Here is a 27,510-nt window from a genome sequence, read left to right as displayed (position 1 = left end):
TCAATATACACAATTGTTTGGGGGATGCAGACCAGAGAAAGACGTTTGTCTTGTTTACATCAGGGTCCCCCATTTTCAATTCATAGTGACGATGAATGCTGTCAGACCCAGTGGCATGTGGGGACACCTGCTGGATGAAAAACAGCGTCAAATTTGATATATAAACGTTATTATTATTATAACATTATTACCACGTTCAGCACTGTTAGAGTAGAGTCATCAATTTCACATAGCAATTTCATTTATTATATTGACATTTTAATCCGTGTTAATTGCCAGTATGGGGCTGTGTGTAAATCGTGCGCGTTAATGGACAGTGACTGTCGGATGATTGCTGAATGATGATGACCTGCCTTACTGTACCTGCTCCATGTCGAGCCCTTCCTCACAGTCCGCCCTCCTCTCCGCATCTGATGTCCGAAGTCTACCTCGCAGCTTCTTCTGACCAAGGTAAACGTTTTACTCGTCCTGTACTGGTTGTGGTTGGTGTATGTCAGACTCAGCACTGCACGAAGTTGGGTTAGTGCTTTTCTTTTCTACCTCTGTAAACGTTGTTGTTGGTAGGTTTCGAACCTTTTTGAACCGGGATCAGACCGCAGACTAAATTCAACTGTCGGTTCCACTCGGTTTCACTTTGTTCATGCAACATCATACTATTTTTTTCATGCATGATTCGTATCCCTGGAAGGTGACTGATTGATTGATTGAAAACTTTATTAACAGATTGGAGAATGGATACAATACAGTACAGCTCAATACACACAATTGTTAAGGGGATGCAGACCAGAGAAAGACTTTCGTCTTGTTTACATCAGGGTCCCCCATTTTCAATTCATCAGGAATGGCAGGTTTTGTGAAATAACAAGTATTTTCCAGATATGTCTAATTAAGAGGATATACCAACGGTAATGGTAAAAGCTGTATTATTGATGTGTATGAATTTGGATTCCATTAGGAAGTAAGAGCCTATGGGGCTAGTTCTAAACATCGAACATAATCTATATGAATTGAAAATGGGGGACCCTGATGGAAACAAGACAAACGTCTTTCTCAGGTCTGCATCCCCTTAACAATTGTATGTATTGAGTCGTACTGTATTGTACCCATTCTGCAATCTGTTAAATAAAGTTTTCATTCATTCATTCATTCAGGTAGGGGTTAGAACAATTCTTTAGGAACTATAGCATGGGAACTTGATTCATCTGTCAGGGTTTTGGGTTGTCAGTCCAAGTTTAGTTTACTCAGTTTATTTGATCAGTGACAGTGCATATCAAACAGGTATACATTTATAAATGAATACAAATTAAAAACTAAATATGCCAACATTAGCAGGGTTGCTATTTCAGTTGTAGTCCCTGGGCTAGATGTTTAAGCCATCTATATCCTGCATTGAACTTGTATCCATATGCGTATTGGTTAATTGATTCCAATCGATTTTCTATTGGATTCTTACAATTATTTTTGACAAGGGCAAATAAAGGGGGCTGCTTTTTAAATTAATAGTAAAACACTGCAAATGTCCTCCATGTGAAGTGAAATGAAATCTGGGCAATAGAATTATCCAGTCACACTCACTTTATTAAAGACAAGGGAAACCCCTCATGGAACCAAATATATTTTATTGTCTTGTTGTCTCCTGGACAAGAAGGCAACATCGTTGTTGAATATTCTAGGGTATTAGAATGAATAAACTAGAAGGTATATTTCTAGATTATGTGAGTATTCTGCACAGCAACACATTCAAGAACCATATACAGTAACTGTTTTAAGTTTTCAGAGGAACAATGTTTTCAAACTTATCTAAATATGGTAAGTTAGGGTGTTATGTTCATTCACAGTTAAAGACAGTAGAGGTTGAGTACTTTATTAAAGACAGTAGAGGTTGAGTACTTTATTATCTAAATATGGTCAGTTAGAGTGTTGTGTTCATTCACAGTTAAAGACAGTAGAGGTTGAGTACTTTATTACCTAAATATGGTAAGTTAGAGTGTTGTGTTCATTCATAGTTAAAGACAGTAGAGGTTGAGTATATATCTAAATATGGTAAGTTAGAGTGTTGTGTTCATTCACAGTTAAAGACAGTAGAGGTTGAGTACTTTACTATCTAAATATGGTGAGTTAGAGTGTTGTGTTCATTCAGTTAAAGACAGTAGAGGTTGAGTACTTTACTATCTAAATATGGTGAGCTAGAGTGTTGTGTTCATTCATAGTTAAAGACAGTAGAGGTTGAGTAGTATTATTATCTAAATATGGTAAGTTAGAGTGTTGTGTTCATTCACAGTTAAAGACAGTAGAGGTTGAGTACTTTATTATCTAAATATGGTCAGTTAGAGTGTTGTGTTCATTCACAGTTAAAGACAGTAGAGGTTGAGTACTTTATTATCTAAATATGGTGAGTTAAAGTGTTGTGTTCATTCACAGTTAAAGACAGTAGAGGTTGAGTACTCTATTATCTAAATATGGTGAGTTAGAGTGTTGTGTTCATTCACAGTTAAAGACAGTAGAGGTTGAGTACTTTATTATCTAAATATGGTCAGTTAGAGTGTTGTGTTCATTCACAGTTAAAGACAGTAGAGGTTGAGTACTTTATTGTCTAAATGTGGTCAGTTAGAGTGTTGTGTTCATTCATAGTTAAAGACAGTAGAGTACTTTCTTTCTCCAAAGTGAGTTGGTTTGACTTTACAATGACAAGTACAAAACATTTCAAAACAGAGTGATAATGATTCTTCTTTACTGCAATGTAAACTGCCTAGACTGCTGTTCTTTGTCACAGGGCTGATCTCAAGTTGAGGTGTTACCTTTACCTCTTGGGCAGTTGTGTCAACCATGGATTCAATCTCTCTTAAGTCTAAATAAATGTGCAGAAGGAGTGCACCAGACCAGAGAGATTATGAAACAAATATCACATCACTCAATATTTTGACCATTTACTTTGCAGCAATTACGTACTGGAAATTGATTAGTGAAGTTGGTCAACATTGCATCAATATCCAAGACATTTATTATTTTGAATTAGGCTAATGGTTGACACTCAATATCCAGCTAAGGGTAAGACTTTATTTTTAATTGTCTGTACAATGACATCATGGGGGCCGTGTTGTGAAACAACAATATTAATTCACTAGTCTAGCTTTCTATATCATCCACTAGTCTAGCTCTCTACATCATCCACTAGTCTAGCTCTCTACACCATCCACTAGTCTAGCTCTCTACATGGCAGAGTACATGCATCCATGTTGTCATGAACATTTTAATTAAATAAAGAAATTCCCTATCCATAGTCGCCGTGGGAAGAGATAAAATAAAAAATAAAATCTGTGCACGGAGACCAGCAACAATTTTTTCTAACAGAAACCCATTGGGGGGTGCGTCAGCTAGGTCGGGAAGTGACAGGGGGTGCACGGCCAAAAAAGTTTGGGAACCGCTGCTCTACATCATCCACTAGTCTAGCTCTCTACATCATCCACTAGTCTAGCTCTCTACACCATCCACTAGTCTAGCTCTCTACATCATCCACTAGTCTAGCTCTCTACATCATCCACTAGTCTAGCTCTCTACATCATCCACTAGTCTAGCTCTCTACACCATACACTAGTCTAGCTCTCTACATCATCCACTAGTCTAGCTCTCTACATCATCCACTAGTCTAGCTCTCTACATCATCCACTAGTATAGCTCCCTACATCATCCACTAGTCTAGCTCTCTACACCATCCACTAGTCTAGCTCTCTACATCATCCACTAGTCTAGCTCTCTACATCATCCACTAGTCTAGCTCTCTACACCATCCACTAGTCTAGCTCTCTACATCATCCACTAGTCTAGCTCTCTACATCATCCACTAGTCTAGCTCTCTACATCAGCCACCCAACTCCTTGTCCAATCAACAGTCATCTCCCGCCTCGACTACTGCAACGCACTGCTTGCTGGCCTCCAGGCCACTGCCACCAAGCCTCTTCAACTCATTCAGAACGCAGCTCCCCGCCTGATCTCAAACCTACCGAAGTCAGCCTATGTCACCCCACTTCTTAGGGATCTGCACTGGCTCTCCATTGCTGCACGAATCCGCTTCAAGGCCCTCAGATTCAGATTCAGATTCAGATTCCTTTATTAAGCCATTTGTGTAAAAACACATTGGTAATTGTTGCGGCATTACAGTGTATGCATTTTTTATTTCTTTTTTCACAGTAACAACAACACCAACACAGACACAGGACAAAAAACAGTGCAGTGGAGGATTAATCATTTAAATACATATAAAGTGTAAAGTGCAGAGTTCCAGTAAAGACTAGTGCAGTGCAGTCAGTGTCATTGTGCCAGTGTCACTTGGGGGCAGAGGGGGGGGGGGGGGGGGGGGGGACCTGAGGACCTGGCATACCGTGCGGCAAAGGGAACCGCTCCCGCCTACCTCCGGTCAATGGTCTCTAACTACACACCCTCAAGACCCCTACGCTCTGCATCTTCTGGCCGTCTCAGACCCACTCCTATCCGAGCTCCGGGAGGGTCATCAAGGAGAAGCCGCCTATTCTCAGTCCTTGCCCAACAATGGTGGAATGAACTACCCACCCCAGTTAGGACAGCGGAAACCCGTCCAATCTTTCGCCGTCGACTAAAGACGCACTTCTTCAACCATTATCTGAAAAAAAAAAGATATATATATACTGTATATATATATATATATCCCTAACTAACCTTACTGTCATGCACATCCTAATAAACTAACCTACACTGTAGTACTCAACACTCAGCTGATAGAGTTGTACCCTTCCTGATGACTTGTCATACAGAACTTGTAAGTCGCTTTGGATAAAAGCTTCAGCTAAATGTAAATGTAAATGTACATCATCCACTAGTCTAGCTCTCTACATCATCCACTAATCTAGTTCTCTACACCATCCACTAGTCTAGCTCTCTACATCATCCACTAATCTAGTTCTCTACACCATTAACTAGTCTAGCTCTCTACCTCATTCACTAATCTAGCAGTCAAAGGTTTGGCTGTTCTCACATTCTTGTGACTGCACAGGAAGACCTCATCAAATCACTGATTAAATTAGTTTCACTTACAGTGATGTACTGGAAGTAATGCATTTCTAGAGCACAGTACTTTCTCTTGGCATTCAGGGTCATTGAAAAAAGAAATAAAATAATAAAAAGTATAGTAGATAATAAAAAATATAAAAATATATTTTATCCCCGGTATAATAAAGGAATGAATAATAAATCGATGATAATAGAGCAGATAAATCGTACTTGTAAAAAAAAAAAAAAATGTAAAAAGAAAAAAAACACATATATATAAATATATATATATATAAAAGTACCACAAAGGCAATACTGAGTGACCCAACTGGTGGTTCTGTCCGGCCCCCTTAGGCTCTACATACCTGGCCTGCAGGAGAACGAGAAGGAGGAACCATGATTGATCTGAGCCACCTGACCGAGGAGGAGCAGGGGGCGATACTGGGCGTGTTGAAGCGGGACGCTGAGCTGAAGAAGGCTGAGGGGGAGCGGATCGGGTAAACAAGTCACTCTGTTTGCTACACACAATCTATCTATGCATGATGTGTTTTATTATCATTTAATCTTTTCAAAGATAGAATAGATTGGACCATACAAACACGAAACAAAGACAAAGTGCACTCTCTTTGTTTCATCCTTTCAAAGCCACATTTTTACACCCAAGCTTTTCACCTCTGAACCATTGCTTTTATATTGCTGTTATGTGCTGTTGTGTTATATTTTAATGTTGCAAAGCTCTGCACCATCGACACCAATAGAGGCCTTGCACAGAAAATACCTAATTTCTATGCAGCGCAAGGAAACTAAAAAAGAAGGAAGGGTCATATATTTGATCAAAATAAAAGAAGGAAGGGTCATCACGTCACGCGGTATGTAGCGCATGAAGGCAGATTGGTGCCAAATGTGGAAACGTTCAGTTCGGCCGACATTGAGTCGAATGGGATCAGTCATCTCCTCGTCATTTAAACAGGTTATTACCTCGGATGTCAGAATCATCTGCAATTTGTTGCCTTCTTAACTAGCTAACGTTTCATAATGTCGGTTGATGTATATTTCCTCAGATAGCTTGTATATTTTTAATTGTAATACAGGCTTCAATAGAACTGACACCAGACTCTGGCACAAAGCAGAGCATAGGACGTTGGTATTCTGACGTGATGACCCTTCCTTCTTTTTAGGCAGGTAAAACACTGGAAAAGCACGATATTACAGTTCTACTATGACATGTTCACACAAGATCCAGTAATAAGACACCAAATTATTAAGTTTTTGTTGATATATTTATCATATATTAACACATAACAAGTGTTGTTTTTCCACATATCAACCATCGTCTCTTCCATTGCCGCCGTGTACAAAACAATGGTTGCTATGTCCCCGGGAGCCACGCTGCCTGGAAGAGAAAACGACACAAACAATTTGTGCAAGGCCTAATAGCTTCACTTAATCAGGCACATTTGTTATTACATTTTAAGTATATCAAAATGGAATTCTGCTAAATAGCACTTATCTCTCGTGGTCTGTGAGGAGACGGGTCCTTGATTGGGTGGTAAACAGGCTGGGTGGGGCGGGGGGGGGGGGGGGGGGGGTGATTGTCTGTATGTTTGCCCATAATAGAATAACGGCTTGGCCAGATACGGACACATAGCCCCCTTGGCTGAAAGGCCCCCAATGTGAGATGGGCAATTAGATTAGAGCCCAGTTGAAGCCCACACATGAGAGAGGATCATGCTGGTCTAGTGCACAGGAATAGAAACCCTTAGAGGCACAAGAAAGGGAAACGCCTCACTTCATAGGAATTCGTAGATCTCTCTCTCTCTCTCTCTCTCTCTCTCTCTCTCTCTCTCTCTCTCTCTCTCTCTCTCTCTCTCTCTCTCTCTCTCTCTCTATATATATATATATATATATGTGTATATTGCTGTCACACAGAGTAACATACAACAATATTCAGTATGATGTGTTAGTTAATTGTACATACAGTTATGTCACGTTTTCCTAACATGGACCTTGATATTTCCTCCCCCATCATCACGCTACTAGCCCCGAATATATATCAGTATATTATATTGTCAAATATCGTTGTCACCCTAACTCATCTTTATTTGATTGAGTAACATAATGACCAGAGAATGACCTCGTGGTTTATTCAATAACCGTTTGTAAGTACAAAGTTGGTGCTTTACATTTAACACAAGGGGAGTGGGGCGGGGGGGGGGGGGGGGGGGGGGGGCAGACATTCCACACCATAGATATAACTAGATGGTGCAAGGCGCCGAAGGCGGAGTCTCCAGCGTAGTTCACCGGCGGCCATCTTGTCACAGGCAGCACGCCCCCACTCATAACATGAATGTCTATGGTGCATGTACTATTGAAATAACCATAGCTTGCTAAATTTTCTACCGATTTAAAAAAGGTTTGGTTTATTACAAACGTTATTAACGTGGCTATGATTCACGACGCTTGGACATGTTGAAATTATTTTCATATGAAAGTCTATTATAAGTATGATAACTACACGTGTGACGTTTGTAACAAACCAAACCGTTTGAAAATCGGTTGAAAATTGAGCACGCTATGGTTATTTCAATAGTATATACATGCACCATAGACAATTATGAGTGGGTGTGCTGCCTGTGGCAAGATGGCCGCCATGTGGCAACGTCGGTCTCCATTGGCCAGCAGCGCGGATGAGTCATCTAGCCTTGATATATATCTATGTTCCATGCTACCTACACTATTCAGAGCATGCTGAGACTAACCAGAAGAATCTCTCCCTGTTTACCAAATAGAGAGTGCCAATTTATGCCTGCAAATAGGCCCTTTAAGTACTTACTGTAGATGAGGTTGAGTAGACTGATGAAATGTACATCCGAGACACTGTCTTGTATACGGAAGCTACGCAGAACTACGTAAGCACAGCAGGTGAAGATTAATTGAATACTCAAGACAAAGAAGTGTGGCTCGGGAGGTAGAGAAGTCAGCTGGTAATCCGGAGGTTCCCGGTTCAATTCCCACTCCATCCTTGAGCGAGACACTTGAGCCCTAACCGCTTCCGATGAGCAGGTTGACACCTGGCCTCCGCCATTGGTGTGTGAATAGTGAGTGAATGGGTCAAATGTGAGGAAGAAATTGTAAAGTGTTTTTGGATAAAAGCGCTATATAAATGCGCCATTTACCATTTTACTAATACCTTTTTGGTGTTGTTAACGCATAATGTAGTAATATAGTCCAAAAACAGTGTATTGTATCGGCTATCCTTAAAAAAAATTGCATTCTGCAAGAAAACACGAAAAAACAACGTGAATCTTTCAGATAGGAGGTTTTGCTCTTCGGCCATCGATATAGCTTATGGTTCTTTATCTGAAGGGTTCAATTGAGAGTACAGCACGTTTTTTATTTCACGAGTCCAGAGAGGACATGAAATAATAGGTTTGTTGTGATTGTAATGGATTTGGCCAGCTGTCTCTTTCCTTCCCCAAGTTGCCTGAATGCTTGCTGTGTCTGGCCTATAGCCTCGGCCCCAGCCACCCTAGTGGAAAGGGATTAAGCCAATAATGTGTAATAATGTGCCACCCCCCCCCTTTTTCACATGACCACTCCGGTTTCCCCTTCAAAAGGAAGGATGGGTTAGACGGGGCATTCCAGAAAACACATGATTTTCATTCCATCAATCCTAACTTGTAGGGAAGTTTGTGCAATTCCACATTTTGATCAGGCTAACCACGTTTTATATAATAGCATTTTGTATTGTAAATACGTACGTGGTAAATACGTACGTGGTGCCTCTTATTTGTCTAGTTATTTGTCAGACTAGTGAACAGCAAACAATGGTAGTGGCCTATACAGTATACGAGTAGCTCACACAACAAACACAGTTAAAGTCCCCATTAAACAGCATCAATGCTATTTGATTCCACAGGAAGCTAGGGAGGGACCTGTTGTGGATATTTATTGGCATTTATAGTAACCAATAGTGCTGAATGTGCATTACGGTCGGTCGACCCATTAGCTAGCAAGCTAATGTTAGCAACATAGGTTAGCAACATTACGCAACATTAGTAATGTTAGCTAGCAAGCTAATATTGAACATTTCTTCAATTAAGTGAAAGAGGCAGACTGCTAGCTCAGTTTCAATGTGCTGTAAATGTCATTCTAGAAAGCAAAATGAGTATATGCCCTGTGTGCTGGATGACTCATCCACATTTTGGAACCTCACAGGAAATGACAAACTTCTATTTCGATTTCATGGGGCCTTTAAATAAGCCATCCCATTAGTGATTGTTCCGTCACACGCTACATAAATCTATATTAGCTGTGTGCTTGGGGATGATAATGTCTTAAGTGTCGACAACTTAAACAACACCATTGTATGGCCCTCTTTTGTCTGCCTGGGTTTAATGTTACGGCTCCTAATGTGAGAATCGTGCTTTACAAAAAACATGAATGGCGACGGTGTCACGTTCCCCCTTCAACACGGCTGGAATAAAAAGTGTGTCTCTTCGGTGTCTGCTTTGTGCTTTTACTCAGCGGAATCCTTATCACCCAGAGAAGAATCCTCTTCTTCTGTCATCGGCGCCGCATTTGAAAGGAACTCATTGTTGTGCGAATTCACATTTGATACTAACTGAATATACTATAGTGTTTCACCCAAAGGATTCAAACTATATACATTGTAGTGAGTTGGCGCCGTAGCCCGTGGAAGTCTGTTGTAACAACTCCCCAACTTTTAGCCTTTTCTCTACTATTTATTGTAGTTATTGTTTCTCTTGCAACTTTCTTTCCTTGGTTTTGAATGATTTCGCACTTGTATGTTTTTTGCTATTGTAAATATCTTGTAGCCAGCTAGACGTTAGTTTTCAGTTAGGTCTAGTCTAGTTAGAACAATGGAGATCGTCAACAACAACAACAACGCCGGCAGGACTGTGTATACGCTTGATGCGCTCCTCGGTTTCAGAGACCGAGTCGTAGCGCCACAAAAGAACCTCCCTGCCGATATTAAGACTCACAGACAACAGCGGGCAGGACAGTGAAGGAGGCAGGGAAATACTGTAGATGACTCCTCCATTGTAAGTTACATCACAGATGACAACGAGGATGAGTACAGGGCCCTGGTGGAGAGCTTTGTAGGGTGGAGCGACAGCAACCGCCTCCAAGTCAACATCAGAAGGAGCTGGTGGTGGACTACCAGAGAGGCAAGAAGAACCCCCCCCCCCCCCCCCGACTCCCATCACCAGGGGATGAGGTGGAGATGGTGGAGACATACAAGTTCCTTGGAGTACACCTGGACAACAAATTACACTAATCGGACAACACAGAAGCCCTCTACAGGGAGGGACAGTGCAGGCTGTTCTTCCTGATGACACTCCTTCAATGTGTGCAATAGTCTGCTGCAGTTGTTTTAGCCAGCCGTAGTAGCCAGCGTCCGCTTTTTTGCCGTTGGGGGGACTACATGAACTCACAGCCAGGACACCAACAAACTGAACAAGCTGGTGAGGAAGGCTAGCTCCATGGTGGGAGTCGAGCTGGTCAAACTAGAGGTGGTGGCAGAGAGGAGGATGAGAAGAAAGCTGGCCACTATCCTGGAGAACCCCTCCCACCGACACTCCACCAACCACCTCGGCCAGTCCTTCGTGCCAGCAGCCATCAGGCTCCACAACAGTGGGCATGGACTGCTGCCAGCAGCTGGAGAACTAATGGCTGCAGAACTCGAGAACGATTAGGAATGTCTGACCACTAAGTGTGTCTGACTCTTAACCACCAAAACCTGCTCGGACTATAACATATGATGTTTGTACATCATGCCAGTTCTCATATTTTTATATTCAGGTCTTTCTATGTCTAATTGGATCATTTATTTGCTGGAAATGGTGTACTGTACCTTTCATCTCTTGTTCGCACGAAAGGGAACTCAGTGAAACTAGTGTGTCACTGTGAAATGTGTGGAAAAGGCAGTTGGTTTATTAATTGTCAGGAACCACTTTTTATTGACGCATTTGTCATCTAACCAATGTCCTTATATCACGTTAAAGGGGAACACGTCTCTCTCTCGCTTTAAGAAATACAATGTTATTCCTGTGGTCTAGGACAGCCCAGTCAATGGAGGCCTTGCACACGAATGTTGTGTAGGTCTATGTCTTCCAATATGGCTGCCTGTTTGTGTTTTGTGTACAAAAAGAAGGGACAATGGTTGCTATGTGTTGATACATGATACATATATCAACAAAAAGTTAAATAATTGGTGTCTGTATTACTGGGTCTTATAAACAAGTCACAGTAGAACAATAATATTGTGCTTTTCCAGTGTATTACCTACTCTACCACTGCACAAAAACTAAGCATTTTCTTTTGAAAGTGGTTGCCAACGGTTACAGGCAGCAAACACTGGAAGAGAGAGAACTATACAAACATTCCATGCAAGGTGTGAACATGAACGACTCCAGCCAGGAAATACTCACAAATGTACTCTTATTGTCCCCTGAAAATCCCCCTGGCTTTTCCAATTAATTCTCTGTAGAACACCTCTAGATTTTATACCCGATGACAAGTTTGAGTCTTGAGCTCTCTGGTTTCTGGGAAAGAATGGCTCATGTTCATAATCAATGTTTATTGAACTGTTTTAGGCCATAATATACTATAGCATATGAATTCTTCATTTGGGTTGTGTTCTCCTTTTAAAGGCACAATCCATGATTGCGATTATGGCGCCCTCTCTTGAAACACTGTTGCCCCACTACTGACTTTGTTATGTTTTGATAACGCTTATTTAACCAGGCAAGGTGACTAAAAGAACACTTATTTACACTAATGGCCTGGGGGAATATTTGCAGGGGGAGATAGACTTAGCCACACCCACATACACACACACACACATGCAGGAGGAGTGTCTACTACCAGGCCATCAGGCTTCTTAACTCAAACACCACCACTTTGCATAATCTGCGTTCCTGCTGTTTGCACTGTTTACATAAAAGTCTGCTGCTATTGATCCTGGACTGCTACTGTACATATCCAATGTCATGTGTAAATACTGTTATATACACTCGTCACTTTTACCTTTACACACAAATCCTATATATATTGTGTTACATTTTATATATCTCATTCCATTCTCTCATAGCTCATACCTCTTGTGTATAACTGTTATATACACACTCGTCAGTTTTACTTTCACACACAAATCGTCATTTTCATCTATGTCCATAATGTTAGATCTCTTACTTGTGTTATTCCATTTTTATTTACTGTCTTCTATCTTTATTTCACTAGTGCTCTAATGTGTCTTGTGCTCCTACTGCTGAGCTGACCTGTTTCTCTCGTCCAACACATTTCATTGTACCGTTTCAAGTTTCAAGTTCAAGTTTCTTTATTAGTTGTCATACAGAAGTACAGAATACTTTTATACAAAATGCTTCTTTCTGTTATGCTCCAGAGACTGTCTAGACAAAAATAGATAAGTATAAAATAAGTATAGCAAGTATAAAATAGAAGTCAAGTACGTGGACAAAAGTGTTCAGTATATACATATATACAATGTACAATGCAGAGTAGAAGTAACTGAGTTACAATAATAATAATAATGGATTGGATTTATATAGCGCTCTTCTCTGACTGACTGTTGCTCTGACTCAGAGCGCTTCACAGAGTCCATTATTCGTTCATACACAGTCATACCGGTGGTGGTAAGCTACAATTGCAGCCAGAGCTTCCCTGAGGCAGACTCACGGAAGCGTGGCGAATAATCAACGCCTACGGCCCCTCCGACCACCACCAACATTCATTCACATGCATACACATTCATACGAGGCAAGTATGACGAGGCAATACAATATACTATCCAGTGCAAAGCAGAAATGGGATGAGGTACAATTTAGGTACAATTTACAGTAAGGTGTGATGGGGTATGGGTTGTAGTGCAAATTCTTTACCAATAAATATAAAGTTGACCTCGTGTTAACATACATATCACTGATAAAGAAAATGTAACTTGAACTTCCTACTACAGCAGCTGTCTTCTAGCTTCTTATTTGCTGTGAACTTTAATGACCCCTCGAAGAAGAAACCTATTGGTTTAGGTGACCCCATGACCTTTCCTCTAGCGCCACCATCAGGCCAAACTTTACATTTTCAAATGAGCATATCTCCTGACGTCTGACAGATTTTTTACCACACCAGTTCCCATTGCATGCTGGGCTGTACTGTATGTGATCCTGCATGGTCTTCAATCCCTGCTCATCAGCCCAAATCCTCTCAGCTGCTCCTACATTGGTTGGGTCAAAGTTGAGCTAATTTGAACTTTGACCAAGCGAGCGAGGCGGCATTTCTTCACAACTCCATGTGCTGTTGTGCTTAAAGCTTGATGTTAAGATTAGAGTTTAAAACCTTGATCTCCAACCTTTGTCAATCAAGTTTAAAGTGTTTTAATTGATTTGTTATCCTTACTTTTGTCTCACCTTGTTGTCTTATTGTTATGAATTTATATGCCTTTTTCTAGCTTATTTCTGTATGTACACTCGACGTGACCTTAAATGAGGGAAACCAAATTTTTCTAGTTTAAATAAAGGTTTTAAATGAATGGTGGTGAATGAGAGATGAATTTTCTGCCGTTTTTATCCCTTTTTCCCTACTCATCCTGGACGATTAACATGTTGATGAGTCATCCAGCACATTGTAACTGAGCTAGCTATGTTCAATGTTAGCTCGCTAGCTAACGTTACAAATGTTGCGTAATGTTGCTAACCTATGTTGCTAACATTAGCTTGCTAGCTAATGGGTCGACCGTAATGCACATTCAGCACTATTGGCTACTATAAATGCCAATAAATATCCAATAAGTCCCTCCCTAGCTTCCTGTTTTTACAGAAAACACATATGTGGAATCAAACAAGCATTCTACTAGCCGTTTCATGGGGACTTTAAATATTTTGTATGTAGTTAACCACCGCTTGACCACCAGATCCAATCAAATGTCAGATAAATTATGAACGTCCTTTGTTTTCCCGCCAGAAATCTCAGCGCTGGCTCACGGCCAGAGAGCAAGCTGAAGCACCTGACAGGAGAGTGGTTTTACGAGGCCAAGTCCCGCAGACATAATGACAAGATCCATGGCTCCGAAATCATACTGGCCTCCATGAACCCCAAGAGAAGCAACTCAGGTATGTCTAATAATTCTAGCATTGTAGAAGAATATATGAAGACACAGGCAAAAATACTCATTTGTATACAATTGGAAACACATAGGAGGCTTGATTACTCCTAATAAAGAAAGTTCAACCTGCCCAACCAAACATAATAATGTTTAGAATACTGTTTACACAATACACACTGAATGTCTCGTTTTCCAATGAGCTGTAGCAAAAGGGTTCTACTACAGTAGGCTATATAGCATACTGGTTAAAGCATATTAGATTAGATTAGATTCAAATGTATTGTCATTATACAGCACAAGTACAGTACAACGAAAAGAAGTTTGGCATCCAACCAGAGTGCAAATGTAGCAGTAAAGTGCAACAGCAATATACAATGTACAGTTGATTAAACTGGGTACAACATATACAAATGAATGTAGTGCTAATCAGATGTATGTACAGAGTTGTAGTATAATAAATAAAGACACTATGACTACTACTGGCCAGCAGCGTACTAGTACGAGTAGGATATGTACAGATATAGATATAGTAAAGGACTATGTGCAGGTAAGTACAGACAGGTGAGGATAGGTATATATGTGGTGAGAATAAATATATATATATGGTATATACAGCATTATTTTACATACAGAGCTATGGGCTATGTGCAGGTCTACAAGCAAGTATATAGAGGGGTTATATGCAGGTATATTCAGACAAATATGGGTAAATATGTGATATTATTTCTACAATGCCAGATACAACCTAGACATATTGCAAGCAACTACCCGCTGTGTTGTATCAAAGCATTTAGTTATTTAATCTTCAATACCCGTCCTTGGAACGGGTTGGTAGACCAATAATGTACACAGGGGATTAGGTGCCCCTGCTCGGGGGCACTAAGGCACAAGGCAGTATCGACACTGTACTATGGAACTAACCAGCAACCAGGGGTGTAAAGTACTTGAGTAATTGTACTTTGTTACAATACTTAAGTACTGTTTTTGGGGATTTGTACTTTACTCTAGTATTATTAGGTTTGTATACTTGTACTTTTACTCAATTACATTTCAGAGGAAAAAAACATACTTTTTACTCCACAAGACAAATAACCCGCCCATACCATACCCATGCTGATTGGTCCTTGTGCAAGACTAGAAAGCGGGGATCTTTGATTAAACACCTGCTATCAGAAGAATAGACGGTCAGAAAAAAGTTTTAACTTTGACTTTTAGTACTTAAGTACATTTAAAAGTAGAAACTTTTTGACTTTTACTCAAGTGTGTTTTTAGCTAGATACTCTGACTTTTACTTGAGTACGATTTTGAGACAGTACCCATACTTTCTACTTTTTTCATACTTTTTACACCAATGCCAGCAACCCTTCGACTGTCAGGCCTCCTCCCTAACCGACCTGAACGCGTGTATATTTTCCCTAACGGAGTTGCACTTCCGCGTTCGGTTTGCGCGATCTGATTGGCCACTGAAGTTTTTTTCAGCACCAATCGCGTTACTCCTAACAAACTGGTTAAGCTTGGCGACTCTTTCGAAGTCGCTCTCTTTCGAAGTTGGTTAAGGTTAGGGTTAAGGTTAGGGTTAGTTGGTTAAGGTTAAGGTTAGGGTTAGTTGGTTAAGGTTAGGGTTTGGGTTAGGGTAACAGCCTGCTGGCGCGATTGTTAGGAGTAACGCGATTGCCGCTGAAAAAAATGGCAGTGGCCAATCAGATCGCGCAAACCGAACGCGGAAGTGCAACTCCGTTAGGGAAAATATACACGCGACCTGAACGTATCTCCCCCCCTCTCTGTACAGACGGGTCTGTTCGGTTGGAGAGGCTCAGGGCGGCCAGTGGTAGAGGTTCAGACATCGTTGCGCCGCCGCCACCTAAACCTGCCAGAAGCATGGAAACCACCCAGCCTCAGGAAAACAGGTATCCTTCATTTGTTTGTTCATCCCTTCCTTCTCTCCTTCCTTCTCCCCTTCCTTCTCTCCTTCCTTCTCTCCTTCTGTCTCTCCTTCATTCTCTCTTTCCTTCCTTCTCTCCTTCCTTCTCTCCTTCTTTCTCTCCTTCCTTATCTCCTTCCTTCTCCCCTTCCTTCTCCCCTTCCTTCTCTCCTTCCTTCCTTCTCTCCGTCTCTCCTTCAGTCTCTCCTTCATTCTCTCCTTCCTTCTCTCCTTCTGTCTCTCCTTCATTCTCTCTTTCCTTCCTTATCTCATTCCTTCTCTCCTTCCTTCCCTCTCTCCTTCCTTCTCTCTTTCCTTCCTTCTCTCCTTCCTTCTCTCCTACATTCTCTCCTTCCTTCCTTCCTTCTCTCCTTCCTTCTCTCCTTGCTTCTTTCCCTCTTTCTCTCCTTCCTTCTTTCCTTCCTTCTCTCCTTCCTTCTCTCCTTGCTTCTTTCCCTCTTTCTCTCCTTCCTTCTCTCCTCCCTTCTCTCCTTCCTTCTCTCTTTCCTTCTCTCCTTTATTCTCCCCTTCCTTCTCTCATTCCTTCCCTCTCTCCTTCCTTCTCTCTTTCCTTCCTTCTCGCCTTCCTCTCTTTCTCTCATTAATTATTTCCCTCTTTCTCTCCTTCGTCTCTCCTTCATTATCTCTTTCTTTTCTTCTCTCCTTCATTCTCTCTTTCCTTCCTTCTATCCTCACTTCTCTCCTCCCTTCTTTCCTTCCTTCTCTCCTTCCTTCTCTCCTTCCTTCTCTATTTCCTTCTCTCCTTCCTTCCCTCTTTCCTTCCTTCTCTCCTTCTCTCTTTCCTTCATTATCTCCTTCCTTCTTTCCCTCTTTCTCTCCTTCCTTCTCTCATTCCTTCCCTCTCTCCTTCCTTCTCTCGTTCCTTCCTTCTCACCTTCCTTCTTTCCCTCTTTCTCTCATTCCTTCTTTCCCTCTTTCTCTCCTTCCTTCTCTCCTTTCTTCTTTCCCTCTTTCTCTCCTTCATTCTCTCCTCCCTTCTCTCCTCCCTTCTCTCCTCCCTTCTCTCCTTCCTTCTCTCCTCCCTTCTCACCTTCCTTCTTCCTTCTACAGTAGCTGCTATTGTTTATACCACAGCCTAGTTGGGAGGTGATCCATTGATTACCTGAACCTGCATGTAATATAGACTCTTGCGTCTTTAACCGTGTGTGTGTGTGAGTGTGTGTGTGTGTGTGTGTGTGTGCGTGCGTGCGCGCGTGTGCGTGTGTGCGTGTGCACAACAAGTGCATGTCTGTGTGTATTAGGTGTGGATGTCTGGTGACTCAGCCTGAGTCAACATAGGTGGTGCTGGTGTGTAATATGTTTTATACTGGTGGTCACCTTCTCACCACATTCCAGGATGTGGCCTCTTGAGGCCGTGTGTTGTCATTATGAGAGAACCGTCTATATCTGAAGCTTGTAACTCTGCTTACTTAAAGGTGGAATGTACCAGAGGAAACCACAAGTCCTTAACGTTACCCAACTACGGTTTATATTGTTATTTGATGAAGAGAGAGAGAGGGGGGGGGGGGGGGGGGGGGTGAATATGAAATTGGGAATCCACAATTTCAGCTTATTTTCCGTTGACCATCTGTTACAAGAGAATCACAGCCAGATTTCTAGGATATATAATTCCACAGATGTATTGTATAAATATAAATTCTTAAAGCTGCAGTAGGCGGCAAGAAATTTGCAAGGGTGAGTTTACCTGCCCAGCAGAAATAGAGCAAGCTCTGCATCACTTTTCAAGCCCCATGTGCACAAAAGATTTTCCACAGACTCCCAGAGGCACCAGCGGCTTTTAGCTGAATTTAAATAAATAAATGAATAAATATAAAATATTTCCCAGCCTATGATCAGCAGCAGGTGGTTTTGCACAATTTGTGTACATTTGATGATTTTTTTTAAATGTGATCCTGGTTCAGATGTTTGGTTCAGATGTTTTTGATTCCCCGTCGAAACCACCTGCTGCCAATCAGAGGCGGGGAAATCTTTTTTATTTATGTAATTATTTGTATTCAGCCTCTCTGGGAGTCTATGGGGAAACCTTTAGTGTGTGTGCATGGGTTTGAAAAGTGATGCGGATCTTGCTCAATTTCTGCTGGGGACTCTTGCTCTTAATTTCTCCAAAGTTGCCTACTACAGCATTAAAGGGATAATTAGGATGTTTGGCCATATTTCCAATTGACCAATGGTGTTGTTGATCGGTCGAGTAATTTCTCAGCAGAGTCCGTGCCGTTGCTAGTTAGTCACAAACCGATGCAAAGTCGAGGGGGTCAAGTTCCTGTCTGTCAGTACAAGCTGACTGAAGATACAGTAGCTTAAATCTACTCCACAGGGCATAATTATTTTATCTATAAGTAGATTTCAATGGCTTTCAGTCAGCTTGTACAGACGGGAGCTTAACCCCATTGACTTTGCATTAGTTTTTGGCTAACTAGTCAGAGCAAGTATGAGGAACGGCTTGGACCGCGCTGAGAAAGAACTCTACCGATCGACAACATCATTGGTACAGTAGTAAGTATAGCGAATAGGGCTAAAGTTACAAAAATGATAACTAATCCTATTAAATGTAATGTCCCCTTTTATAAGAATCCTATCTGATACGTTCAGTCCATCAAAAGAACATGTTCACCAGTGTTTTGGTTTTGAGATATTGGAAGAAAATGTTAGAATTTGTTTACAAAGAGCAAAATGGCTGCCGTGTGAATATGGTCAATGGGGGCATGACAAATAGATTTTTCTTTCATAGCTACATAGCTACCCATTGACTTCTACTGGCATTGGTAACAAATTCTATAATTTTCTGCTTCCAGTATCTTAAAAAAAACAAAACACTGGTGTGCAAGTGCTTTTTAGATGCTTTTTATTTTAAGACTCACTCTCAGTTCATGATAAATCGATAAGATTCTTAAAATAATGTGGACATGTCCCTTTAACCCTTTCACTAACCACACTACCACAGGGTTAACCCTTTCACTGCCACATGACAAAGGGTTAACCCTTTCACAACCACACTACAGAATGTTAACTCTTTCACTACCACACTGCAGACAGGTTAACCGTCTGCAGTGTGGTAGTGAAAGGGTTCAATGTCAGGCGCCGGGTTCTTGTTTTGGTAGTTTATCATCAAGGAACTCCTTTTGACTGTGTCCCTCTCAGACTCTCAGTGAGCTCCCAGTGTGTAGGCTGCTCTGACACATAGCCCTGCTTCCCTTTGATATCAGCATTACTTACACATGAGCGATCCCAAGTTATGCAGACTATTTTTCAAGCTACAAAACAAGCCACTAAGGTTCTCAGGGATGTTTTTCAGAGGTACATACTTGCCATAAATGACCTAGTCACATTTTTGTTCTTCATTATGTTTTGAATGCTTGCGGTAACTTCTAATAATCGTAATATTTTTTCCCCCAGTGATACAGAGATGGAGAGACTGAACGTAGCAGTGCGCTCTCCATCGAGGGTAGGTAAACACATGAAATACAAACAGCATAACAAAATCAAGTTAGATTAGATTAGATTTATTATTAATAATGATAATAATGATGATAATAATACACTTTATTTGCATAGCACCTTTCATACAAGAATTGCTTGCTAATTGCTTAGATTATATTAGGTTGTTTTGTTACATCATTGTCTCTTATCACAATCTCACAATCTGTCTAATGAGACATTAATAAACTTTTTCTCTCTTTTCCAAAGCCAAGGCACAACCCTTTCAATCGCGCCTCCCTCATTCTACTCGAGGCACCTGAGACGGCAGACGAGATGTTTACCAACGGGAACCAGGAGCCCCTGAAACCACCTGAGACAGGTCTGAAGAGTTTAGTCTAGTTTATTAGGATCCCCAATTAGCTACAGCATTGCAGTAGCTATTCTTCCTGGGGTCCACAAAAAAACGTACATTGTAACCGTGCAACATAATACTGACATCATAACATGACATTACGAGTAAACAGGACAAAGGACTAGTACGTCGCACACACGCACGCACACACACACACACACCTACACACACAAACACACACACACACACACACAGACATAATACTGACATCATAACATGACATGACAAGTAAACAGGACAAAGGACTAGTACTCACACACAATCCCACACAAGACCAGCTCCAATATACAATAATCCAATATAATAATCAACTATGTAAAATAGCTAAGAATACTTAACTGTACACAACTATATGCCCACACATTTGTTCATACACGCCTAATTTAACATCAAACTAAATCGATGTTGATACATAATGACGTGAAAAAAGAACAGCTCATAGTTCAGCTCAGCCACATAGATTATTACCTCATACCATGAGTACGTGGCCCAAATGTCTAATGCCTGGACCAAATATTCCCATCAACAATCGGCCCAGATCTTGTTTGCCGTCTTAGAGACGGTGCCCTCGATGCCACACCTGGTCCACGTTCACAGGCCACAGACGAGTGGCGACTGAAGGCCAGCAGTGCCAACATGAAGTTGGGCCGAATCTGTATACTCTGTTGTGGGAATATGCAAAAGTGAATGTTCCAAGATGATGCAACACATAGCGCTCTTCTTCTGTGGTCACAGGCAGCCGGCTGTAATGCGGATGCCTTCTAGCCACTACCACCCCCCGGTATTGGAAGTTAGTGTGTTGCCAAAGACAGTTTTGGCTAGAAGGAATCCACATTACAACAAGCTGCCTCTGACCACAGAAGAACAACGCTATGTGCGTGTTGCACTGTGGACTAATCGAAATCATGGCAGCTTCTTGAATGTCTGCACTTTATTATTATCAGTGCATCAAATTCACCATCTAATCACCTATATTGTCTTTCCTATAAGAGCCCGTATATCCACTGAAGAATCACACGGACGGCCATGCCAGTCAGATGTCAAGTGGCCCTATCGCCTCGGAGGCGTCCTCCTGTGTAGGGTTCAGGCCCGTTCCCAAGAAGAGGACCTTTCTCTCCAGACGTACCAGCGTTCAGTCGGAAGGTGATGGCTCTGGACCTGGCCCTGAGGCAGGGTCACAGATTGTTGTCCCAGCCCCACGAGGAAGCCTTCAACGTGGTTCCAGTGGGAGTTCTGACCAGGCAGACATGGGAGAACAATCCCAGAATACTACAACCACCACGACACGTCAAGTTTCTCCCTCTGCTCAGCCGATCAACACTACAAATCAGGTCTCCACACAGCAGCTGTGTTTTGCATCACAGGTTACCCTTGATGACGAGCAGGAGAGGAATGGAAAGCCGGCGCCGCCCTCTGTTACTAGAGAGAGGGTCGTGGAAAACCCATCAGACAACTCTTACCACACACCTTCATTCAAGGCCTCCTCTCCTCCCGACGGAAGTTACACCGGGCGGAACTCCAGAACTACCGCGTACACTACAAAAGAAAGGCCTGCTGATAGTGCCGTCCTGGGTAGCGAGAGGGGTGAAGGAAGAGATGCTCTGGCCCAAAGAGAGCATGCAGGGGTGCACACTACCTCTTTATCTACTACTGCGATTCAGGACCCAGAGACCTGCAATATGGGAAGGGAAATCAGACATGGGGACCTTAGTTTAACGGAATCCATTGTTGGTACGTTAAAGAAAGATTATGTAACTCTATATGATAATCTTAAGAGATTTTGAAACAGACAATGGTCTTAAATATGTTTGCCCCCATAGTTGATGTCATTCAGTCCTCCTAATCTACCCCGCAATCCAATGCTGTTGGCTAATGTTAGTGCCAACATTAGCTACCAAACATTAGAGCTAATGTCAGTTACCAAATGTAAAACTGACTGCTGTTAATCAAAACCATAGGATTAGCTAGAATTAGCTGTAACATTTGATAGTTGACATATTGTAGCTCTAATATGTGGTAAGAAATCTTAACACTAACACTAGCTAACAGCGAAAGGGGATGTGTTAAATGCTTTGCATTGTGGGGTAGGTAGATTAGGAGGACTGAATGGCATCAAACAAGGGGGGGGGTGACATCTTTAAGGCAGTTGCCTTGTACTTTGTCCTAATTACATTTCTGTTGCTTTCTCATTATTAATGTTGTCTTTTATTTAACTGTATTTTCTTTCCCCGCCAGATCCACCAATACGTTATGATCTTAACTTCATTGATAAGCCTGAACAGCACACACCCACGTCTAGTCAGATGCCTGCATCCAAATCACCCCCCAAGACTCCAAATCCCAGTGGGGAGGAGGACGAGTCCACAGCCAAGGTCCTGGAGTGGTTCAGCCGCAGCTCAGACAGCAACGAGTGGCTCGATACGGAGGACAATCAACTAGACACGATCAATAACGACAGACAGGGAGATGCAGCAGGAAATTATGCCAGAGATATTTATGAAATCAGAACGAGAGACGGAGAGAGGGAGGCTCCAGAGAGGGAGGATGAGGAGGCGGAAGACGACGTGGAACAGATTAAGTTAAGAGCAATGGATAGAAAGGAGAAAAAGGAAGTGACCGAAACGCGAGAGGCAGTGAGGAAACGTAGCAGAGGACAGGTGGAGGCCCAGGAAGTGGACGGCGATGAAGATGAAAGCCAACCGACGATAATCTCCCACATGAAGTCGTTCTGTGAGAAACTCATCAGCAGGTCAAACTCGAGCACTGATAAAGGACAAGAATGTGTCTGCCCGGCAGCTGAGAAGGAGAGGGAGAAAGAAGTAAAGGGGAAATGTGAAAAGCGCGCCTCAAATCCAAAGGAGAGAAGAGAGAAGGATCCGAGAGCCATGGACCGCAGTGAAAATGTCCAGTCAGATGTAACTACTCCTGACCAACACATAGAATACATGACGAAGAGAGACGCTCGCATCTCTGCGCCCAAGACCTGTACACCGCCAACCAAAATTCAAAGTAAAAAGGACACAAAGTACACCACCGATTATTTGACCTCACCAGCCCATCCCCAAGTAGAGGATCAAAGAGGTTCAGGCACTGAGGTATTATCTCTGAACAGACTAGGTTGTCAGCCAGATTCACTCTTCCAGTCCAGATTGGCACCAGATTCGAAGAGGTTCTCTCCGCTGAAAATGAGTCCACAACCTGACACTCTATTCCAGTCTGAGGGCAGCAGTCCCCTGCCTGGCAAAACCTCATCACGTGTGACAACCCCACAGCCTGAAGACTCCTCCAAGGTGATTCCCAGTTCACGGCTTGACACAAACCTCCAAGGTAGAGAGAGTCCAGACTCTGAGAAGCCCAAAACGCAGAGAGGTTCCAGCGGGGAGGAAGGGAAGAGGAGGGACATGGAAGAGAGAAGTGCTAAAAAACAAGAAGTTACCACCAATAAAGACAGAGTTAAAAAAAACTATACACAGAGACAGGCTTCCCAACACCAGGAAATCATGGCAGAAAGGATAAAGAAGCTCAAGTCTTTCTGGGAGCAGGAGAGGAACACGCCTGCACTTTACACGCGTAATTCCAAAGGGTTAGGGAATGGTAAAGCCATGTACGGTCAAAAAGGATTGAATAAGAGATTCACTAAGTCTGAGTACGACCTGCGGACGATTTGCGACGATTCGGGCAGTGACCGGGAGGATTCCGACAAAAACACGCAGATACTAGATAAATTATCTCCATTCCTTGGAGTGAACCGTGCACAGTTCAAGAATCTCAGAGAGTTCTGGGGTGAGACCACTTCAAATAGCGCACATTCAGATGACAAACCCCAAAGCCCCAAAAGGAAAGAACCAACAGACACTCTGCCTCCAGCCCGGGAGTTGAAGCATGGTGCTGACCCTGATCTGTACCGCAAACCCACCCCTGTTTATGGTGAGAAAAACGGCGCTAGAACCTCTGCCGTGAAACCATCTCCGCCTTCCCAGGACCATTCAAAGTCACCCGGCGACAGACACAGCGGGTCTGCAGGTGAGACGGGACAGCGGAGAGATTCTAGAAGGAACTTAAAAGATTCCGCCCGAGATGAGAAATCTTCAAAGTTGCAAAGTAACCAGGGAAAAGAGACTCGGCCTCCCAAGACCAGGAAAGACAACTCCGGCGACTCGGGTGGTCGCGGAAGCTCTCTGCGTCGCGCCACTAGCATGTTTGCTCTGGTCTTCGATGAAGAAGAGGATCCACCGTTTACAGAGCAGCTTAGAAAGACCCAGGAACCGAGCCCCGTCCAACCCCAGCAGGGCAAAAAGCAGGGCTCTGTAAGGACACCCAACAAGAGGCAGAATTTGGACAAAGCAGCCGTTTCTAGGAAATCATCAGAGGATTCTGAACCTCTGACCCCACGTGCACGGTCATTTGTTCCCAAAGACTACCAACATTACTTGGGTATGACGGAGACGAGCAGTGTCCCCGCCTTTCTGGCCCCAGCCGCCAAGGAGCAGGAGTCGGAGAGTAAGCCCGAGTATGAGCTCGATCTGAGTGGACCGGCGAAAGCCAGCACTCCAGTGGGCTCAGAGGAGCGCCATGGCAGGAGGGCCAGCAAGTATGTCAACCACAGCAGTTCAGACAGAGAGTCTTCTGTGAGCAGCACATCGGAGACCTGGTCCAACTCCAGGAACAGTTCTAAATGTAAGCACTAAAGTAAACATTGTAATAATTCTAAGATCAGCTGTTTATATCTCAATGGAAAATCTACCCTAATATAGACGTTGCCTATGTTATTCCTATGATCTTGGACAGGCCAATCGATATTTGTGAATATAAACTAATCTCAGCAAATGTAGGATTCATAATTTGTGGTGCCATCAAGAGACAATATTTGCTTCTTCATTTTGCAGTGATAATATTCAAATAGGAGTTCCATCATAACAAATATGAACCAAAATATCCACCCATATGCCAGAGTCCAAAGTCATTCTTCTATTACAATGCAAAAGAAAGCTGTAACTGTATGTTAAAACTATAGTCAATTATCTCATTCCATTCTCTTTTTTTTGGGGGTAGGAAACATGTCTAAACGGAACCATCACACAATAACACATACATTCTGTTTAAAATCTCATAGATCTACAGTAGATATAATGTATTTGTTGGCATACTTTGAAGGAGCCAGAGGTCCTGCTGAAACAGCTAGAGATCCTATCACAAGGTGCTGTAAACGGCATCCTTGATGTAATGTCCGTGTCGGGCTATCAGTGTCCACAGAGGCATATCTCTGTAAACACAGAGTGAGCTGCCCGTGTTTAATTTGTGGGCTGGGCGACTCACCGCTGTGACTTTATTGACTCTTAGACTGCTGATTCTACATCATGTCCAGACTGTCAGGCTTGTGATATACTGTAAGAGATAAAAAAAAACTAAAATAAATAAATAAAGACCATAGAGAACAACCATAAAAAAAATAGGTATGCTCAGTGTTTAAAATGTTCTCATATTTATTTTTAGACTATACATCTACAATCCAATAAATACACACAGGAATATTTTAAACTGTGTGTGGACTCTCCTTTTTAAAGACACATTTTACAGGTTGTCATGCTTCACATACCACAATATTGCTAAGCCTTCTTCTAAGACTAGTGGGCGTGGCGACTTTCTAGCTGGCGACAGTAGCTAGTAGTGTGTGTCCACGTTCTGGCTTTTATACTTGAAAGGGAAAGTCCACTCTTATTTCCATTATGTTTGTTTTTGTGAACATGATCGACACCTTTCAACTCACCTGTATTTCTTAGTGCTGCTAACAGTCGCTGAATTGTCCCAACACACATTGGGGGATGTTTTAAAAATATAATTTAATATATAATATAATATAATAATTTGTGCTTCACCAAAAATGTTGGTCAGCAGCCGCCACTGCCCAACATCCTTGGAATTGCCTTTATTTCCTAGTACCAGTATTTAGAGTAGCGCAGCAGAAATGTACCCGTATCCATGGAAAATCACCCTGATTACTACAGGGTTCTTCTATTGAGTGAGTTTGATTGATTGTTTAATTAAAAGGCAGTAAAAGGCCAATCACTCTCAGGTACCCCTCAGATCAAATACAAATTGAACTCTCACAGTGTCAATTGAGCAGCTCCAGAAATTTACATATTTACATTTATATTTAGATATATTTACAGCATATATATATATATATGTATATCCATATTTGTCTGCATATAACCCCTCCCGGGCAGCATGTCGATGTGTCCTTGAGCAAGACACTTAACCCCTAATTGCTCCCGATGAGCAGGTTGGCACCTTGCATGGTTGCCTCCGCCGTCGGTGCGTGAATGTGTGAGTGAATGGGTAAAATGTGAGGAACAAATAGTAAAGCGCTTTGGATAAAAGCGCTATATAAATGCAGCCATTTACCATTTACATACATCTGATTAGCACTACACGCAGTAGTACTAATTTGTATATTTTGTACCCAGTTTAATCACCTGTACATTGTATATTGCTGTTGCACTTTACTGCTACATTTGCACTCTGGTTGGATTCCAAACTTCTTTTCATTGTACTGTACTTGTGCTGTATAATGACAATACATTTTAATCTAATCTAATCTAATCCAGAAATCACAAATATTTGTAACTCTTAACCTGTCCAAGCTCAATACATTTATTAATAAATTCATGATGTATTTGGGCGGATTTCCACTGAAATAAAGATGGACATGGTTTATGTTCTGCTGATTATCTTTCTTGTATATTACCGGTAATTTCTAAATTATTATACAATTATTACATTGTTATCAGAATGTGCCTAGATTACATGATAGCAGTAATCTAATGAAGTGCTAACATGTCATTACTGAGACAAAATGTTTTTTGTCCTATTTCCGCTTGTATTGTACCCTATTTCCGCTTGTAATGTAAACAGTGACACTTGCCAATGCAAAATGCAAAGTAGTGCATGTTTGTAAATAGCATATTCTGAGATAATTATGGATATATATCAGGGGCGGAGCTAGGGGGTGGCTACCTGGGCTCAAGCCCCGGATGTATTCTGAAAAGCCCCGAATCTATTTACATTTTTTTCAAAAACTTAATTCTTCCACCTTAGAAACATAGCTAAAGTACGGCCATTTATAAATCAAAAGGACGCTGAAAACCAGATCCATGCCTTTATCTCAAGCCAACTCGACTACTGTAATGCACTCCTTACCGGCCTCCCGAAAAAATACGATGATAACTATTTTATTGCAATGCACTATTGCATTATTTTATTCTATTTTACTAACTTTTATTGCACTGCACTATTTTACTTTGTATCAGTGAATCATAGACGCCTGGCCATAAGAGCATTCGGAGCATCTCTGCTCTCCCACTATTGAACTTCGGGGAGCAAAGGTATGATCTTGCTCCACCACTTTTTGATTATATGAAAAATATGATATATCCCCCCCCAATATATAAATCTAACCATAACTACGTTATGGTTAACTGAGTTTTATAGTGAAAAGAGCAGCTTTATTGGTCAAGATTGAAGGCTCTATATTGCAGGAAATTGCACGTACAGGTTCATTAAATTAAAAAA

The 27,510-nt window shown here is 41.9% G+C and overlaps 1 protein-coding gene across 1 annotated transcript in view; it reads left to right on the top strand.

The window, feature by feature from the left end:
• The first annotated feature begins 5,385 nt into the window (after positions 1 to 5,385).
• sytl2b (synaptotagmin-like 2b) overlaps positions 5,386 to 27,510 on the top strand; it is a 37,997-nt gene continuing 15,872 nt past the window's right edge. The window contains exons 1-7 of the mRNA XM_084325729.1: positions 5,386 to 5,519; positions 14,026 to 14,174; positions 15,957 to 16,074; positions 19,503 to 19,551; positions 19,794 to 19,905; positions 20,929 to 21,669; positions 22,174 to 24,615. Of these exons, the coding sequence (XP_084181855.1) occupies positions 5,419 to 5,519; positions 14,026 to 14,174; positions 15,957 to 16,074; positions 19,503 to 19,551; positions 19,794 to 19,905; positions 20,929 to 21,669; positions 22,174 to 24,615 (3,712 nt within the window). The 5' untranslated portion in view covers positions 5,386 to 5,418. The remainder of the gene's footprint in view (positions 5,520 to 14,025; positions 14,175 to 15,956; positions 16,075 to 19,502; positions 19,552 to 19,793; positions 19,906 to 20,928; positions 21,670 to 22,173; positions 24,616 to 27,510) is intronic.

This window comes from Notolepis coatsorum (assembly GCF_963971535.1).
Source record: "Notolepis coatsorum genome assembly, chromosome: 1".
NCBI classification, from domain to species: domain Eukaryota; kingdom Metazoa; phylum Chordata; class Actinopteri; order Aulopiformes; family Paralepididae; genus Notolepis; species Notolepis coatsorum.
This window is presented reverse-complemented; position numbering and strand designations above follow the sequence as displayed.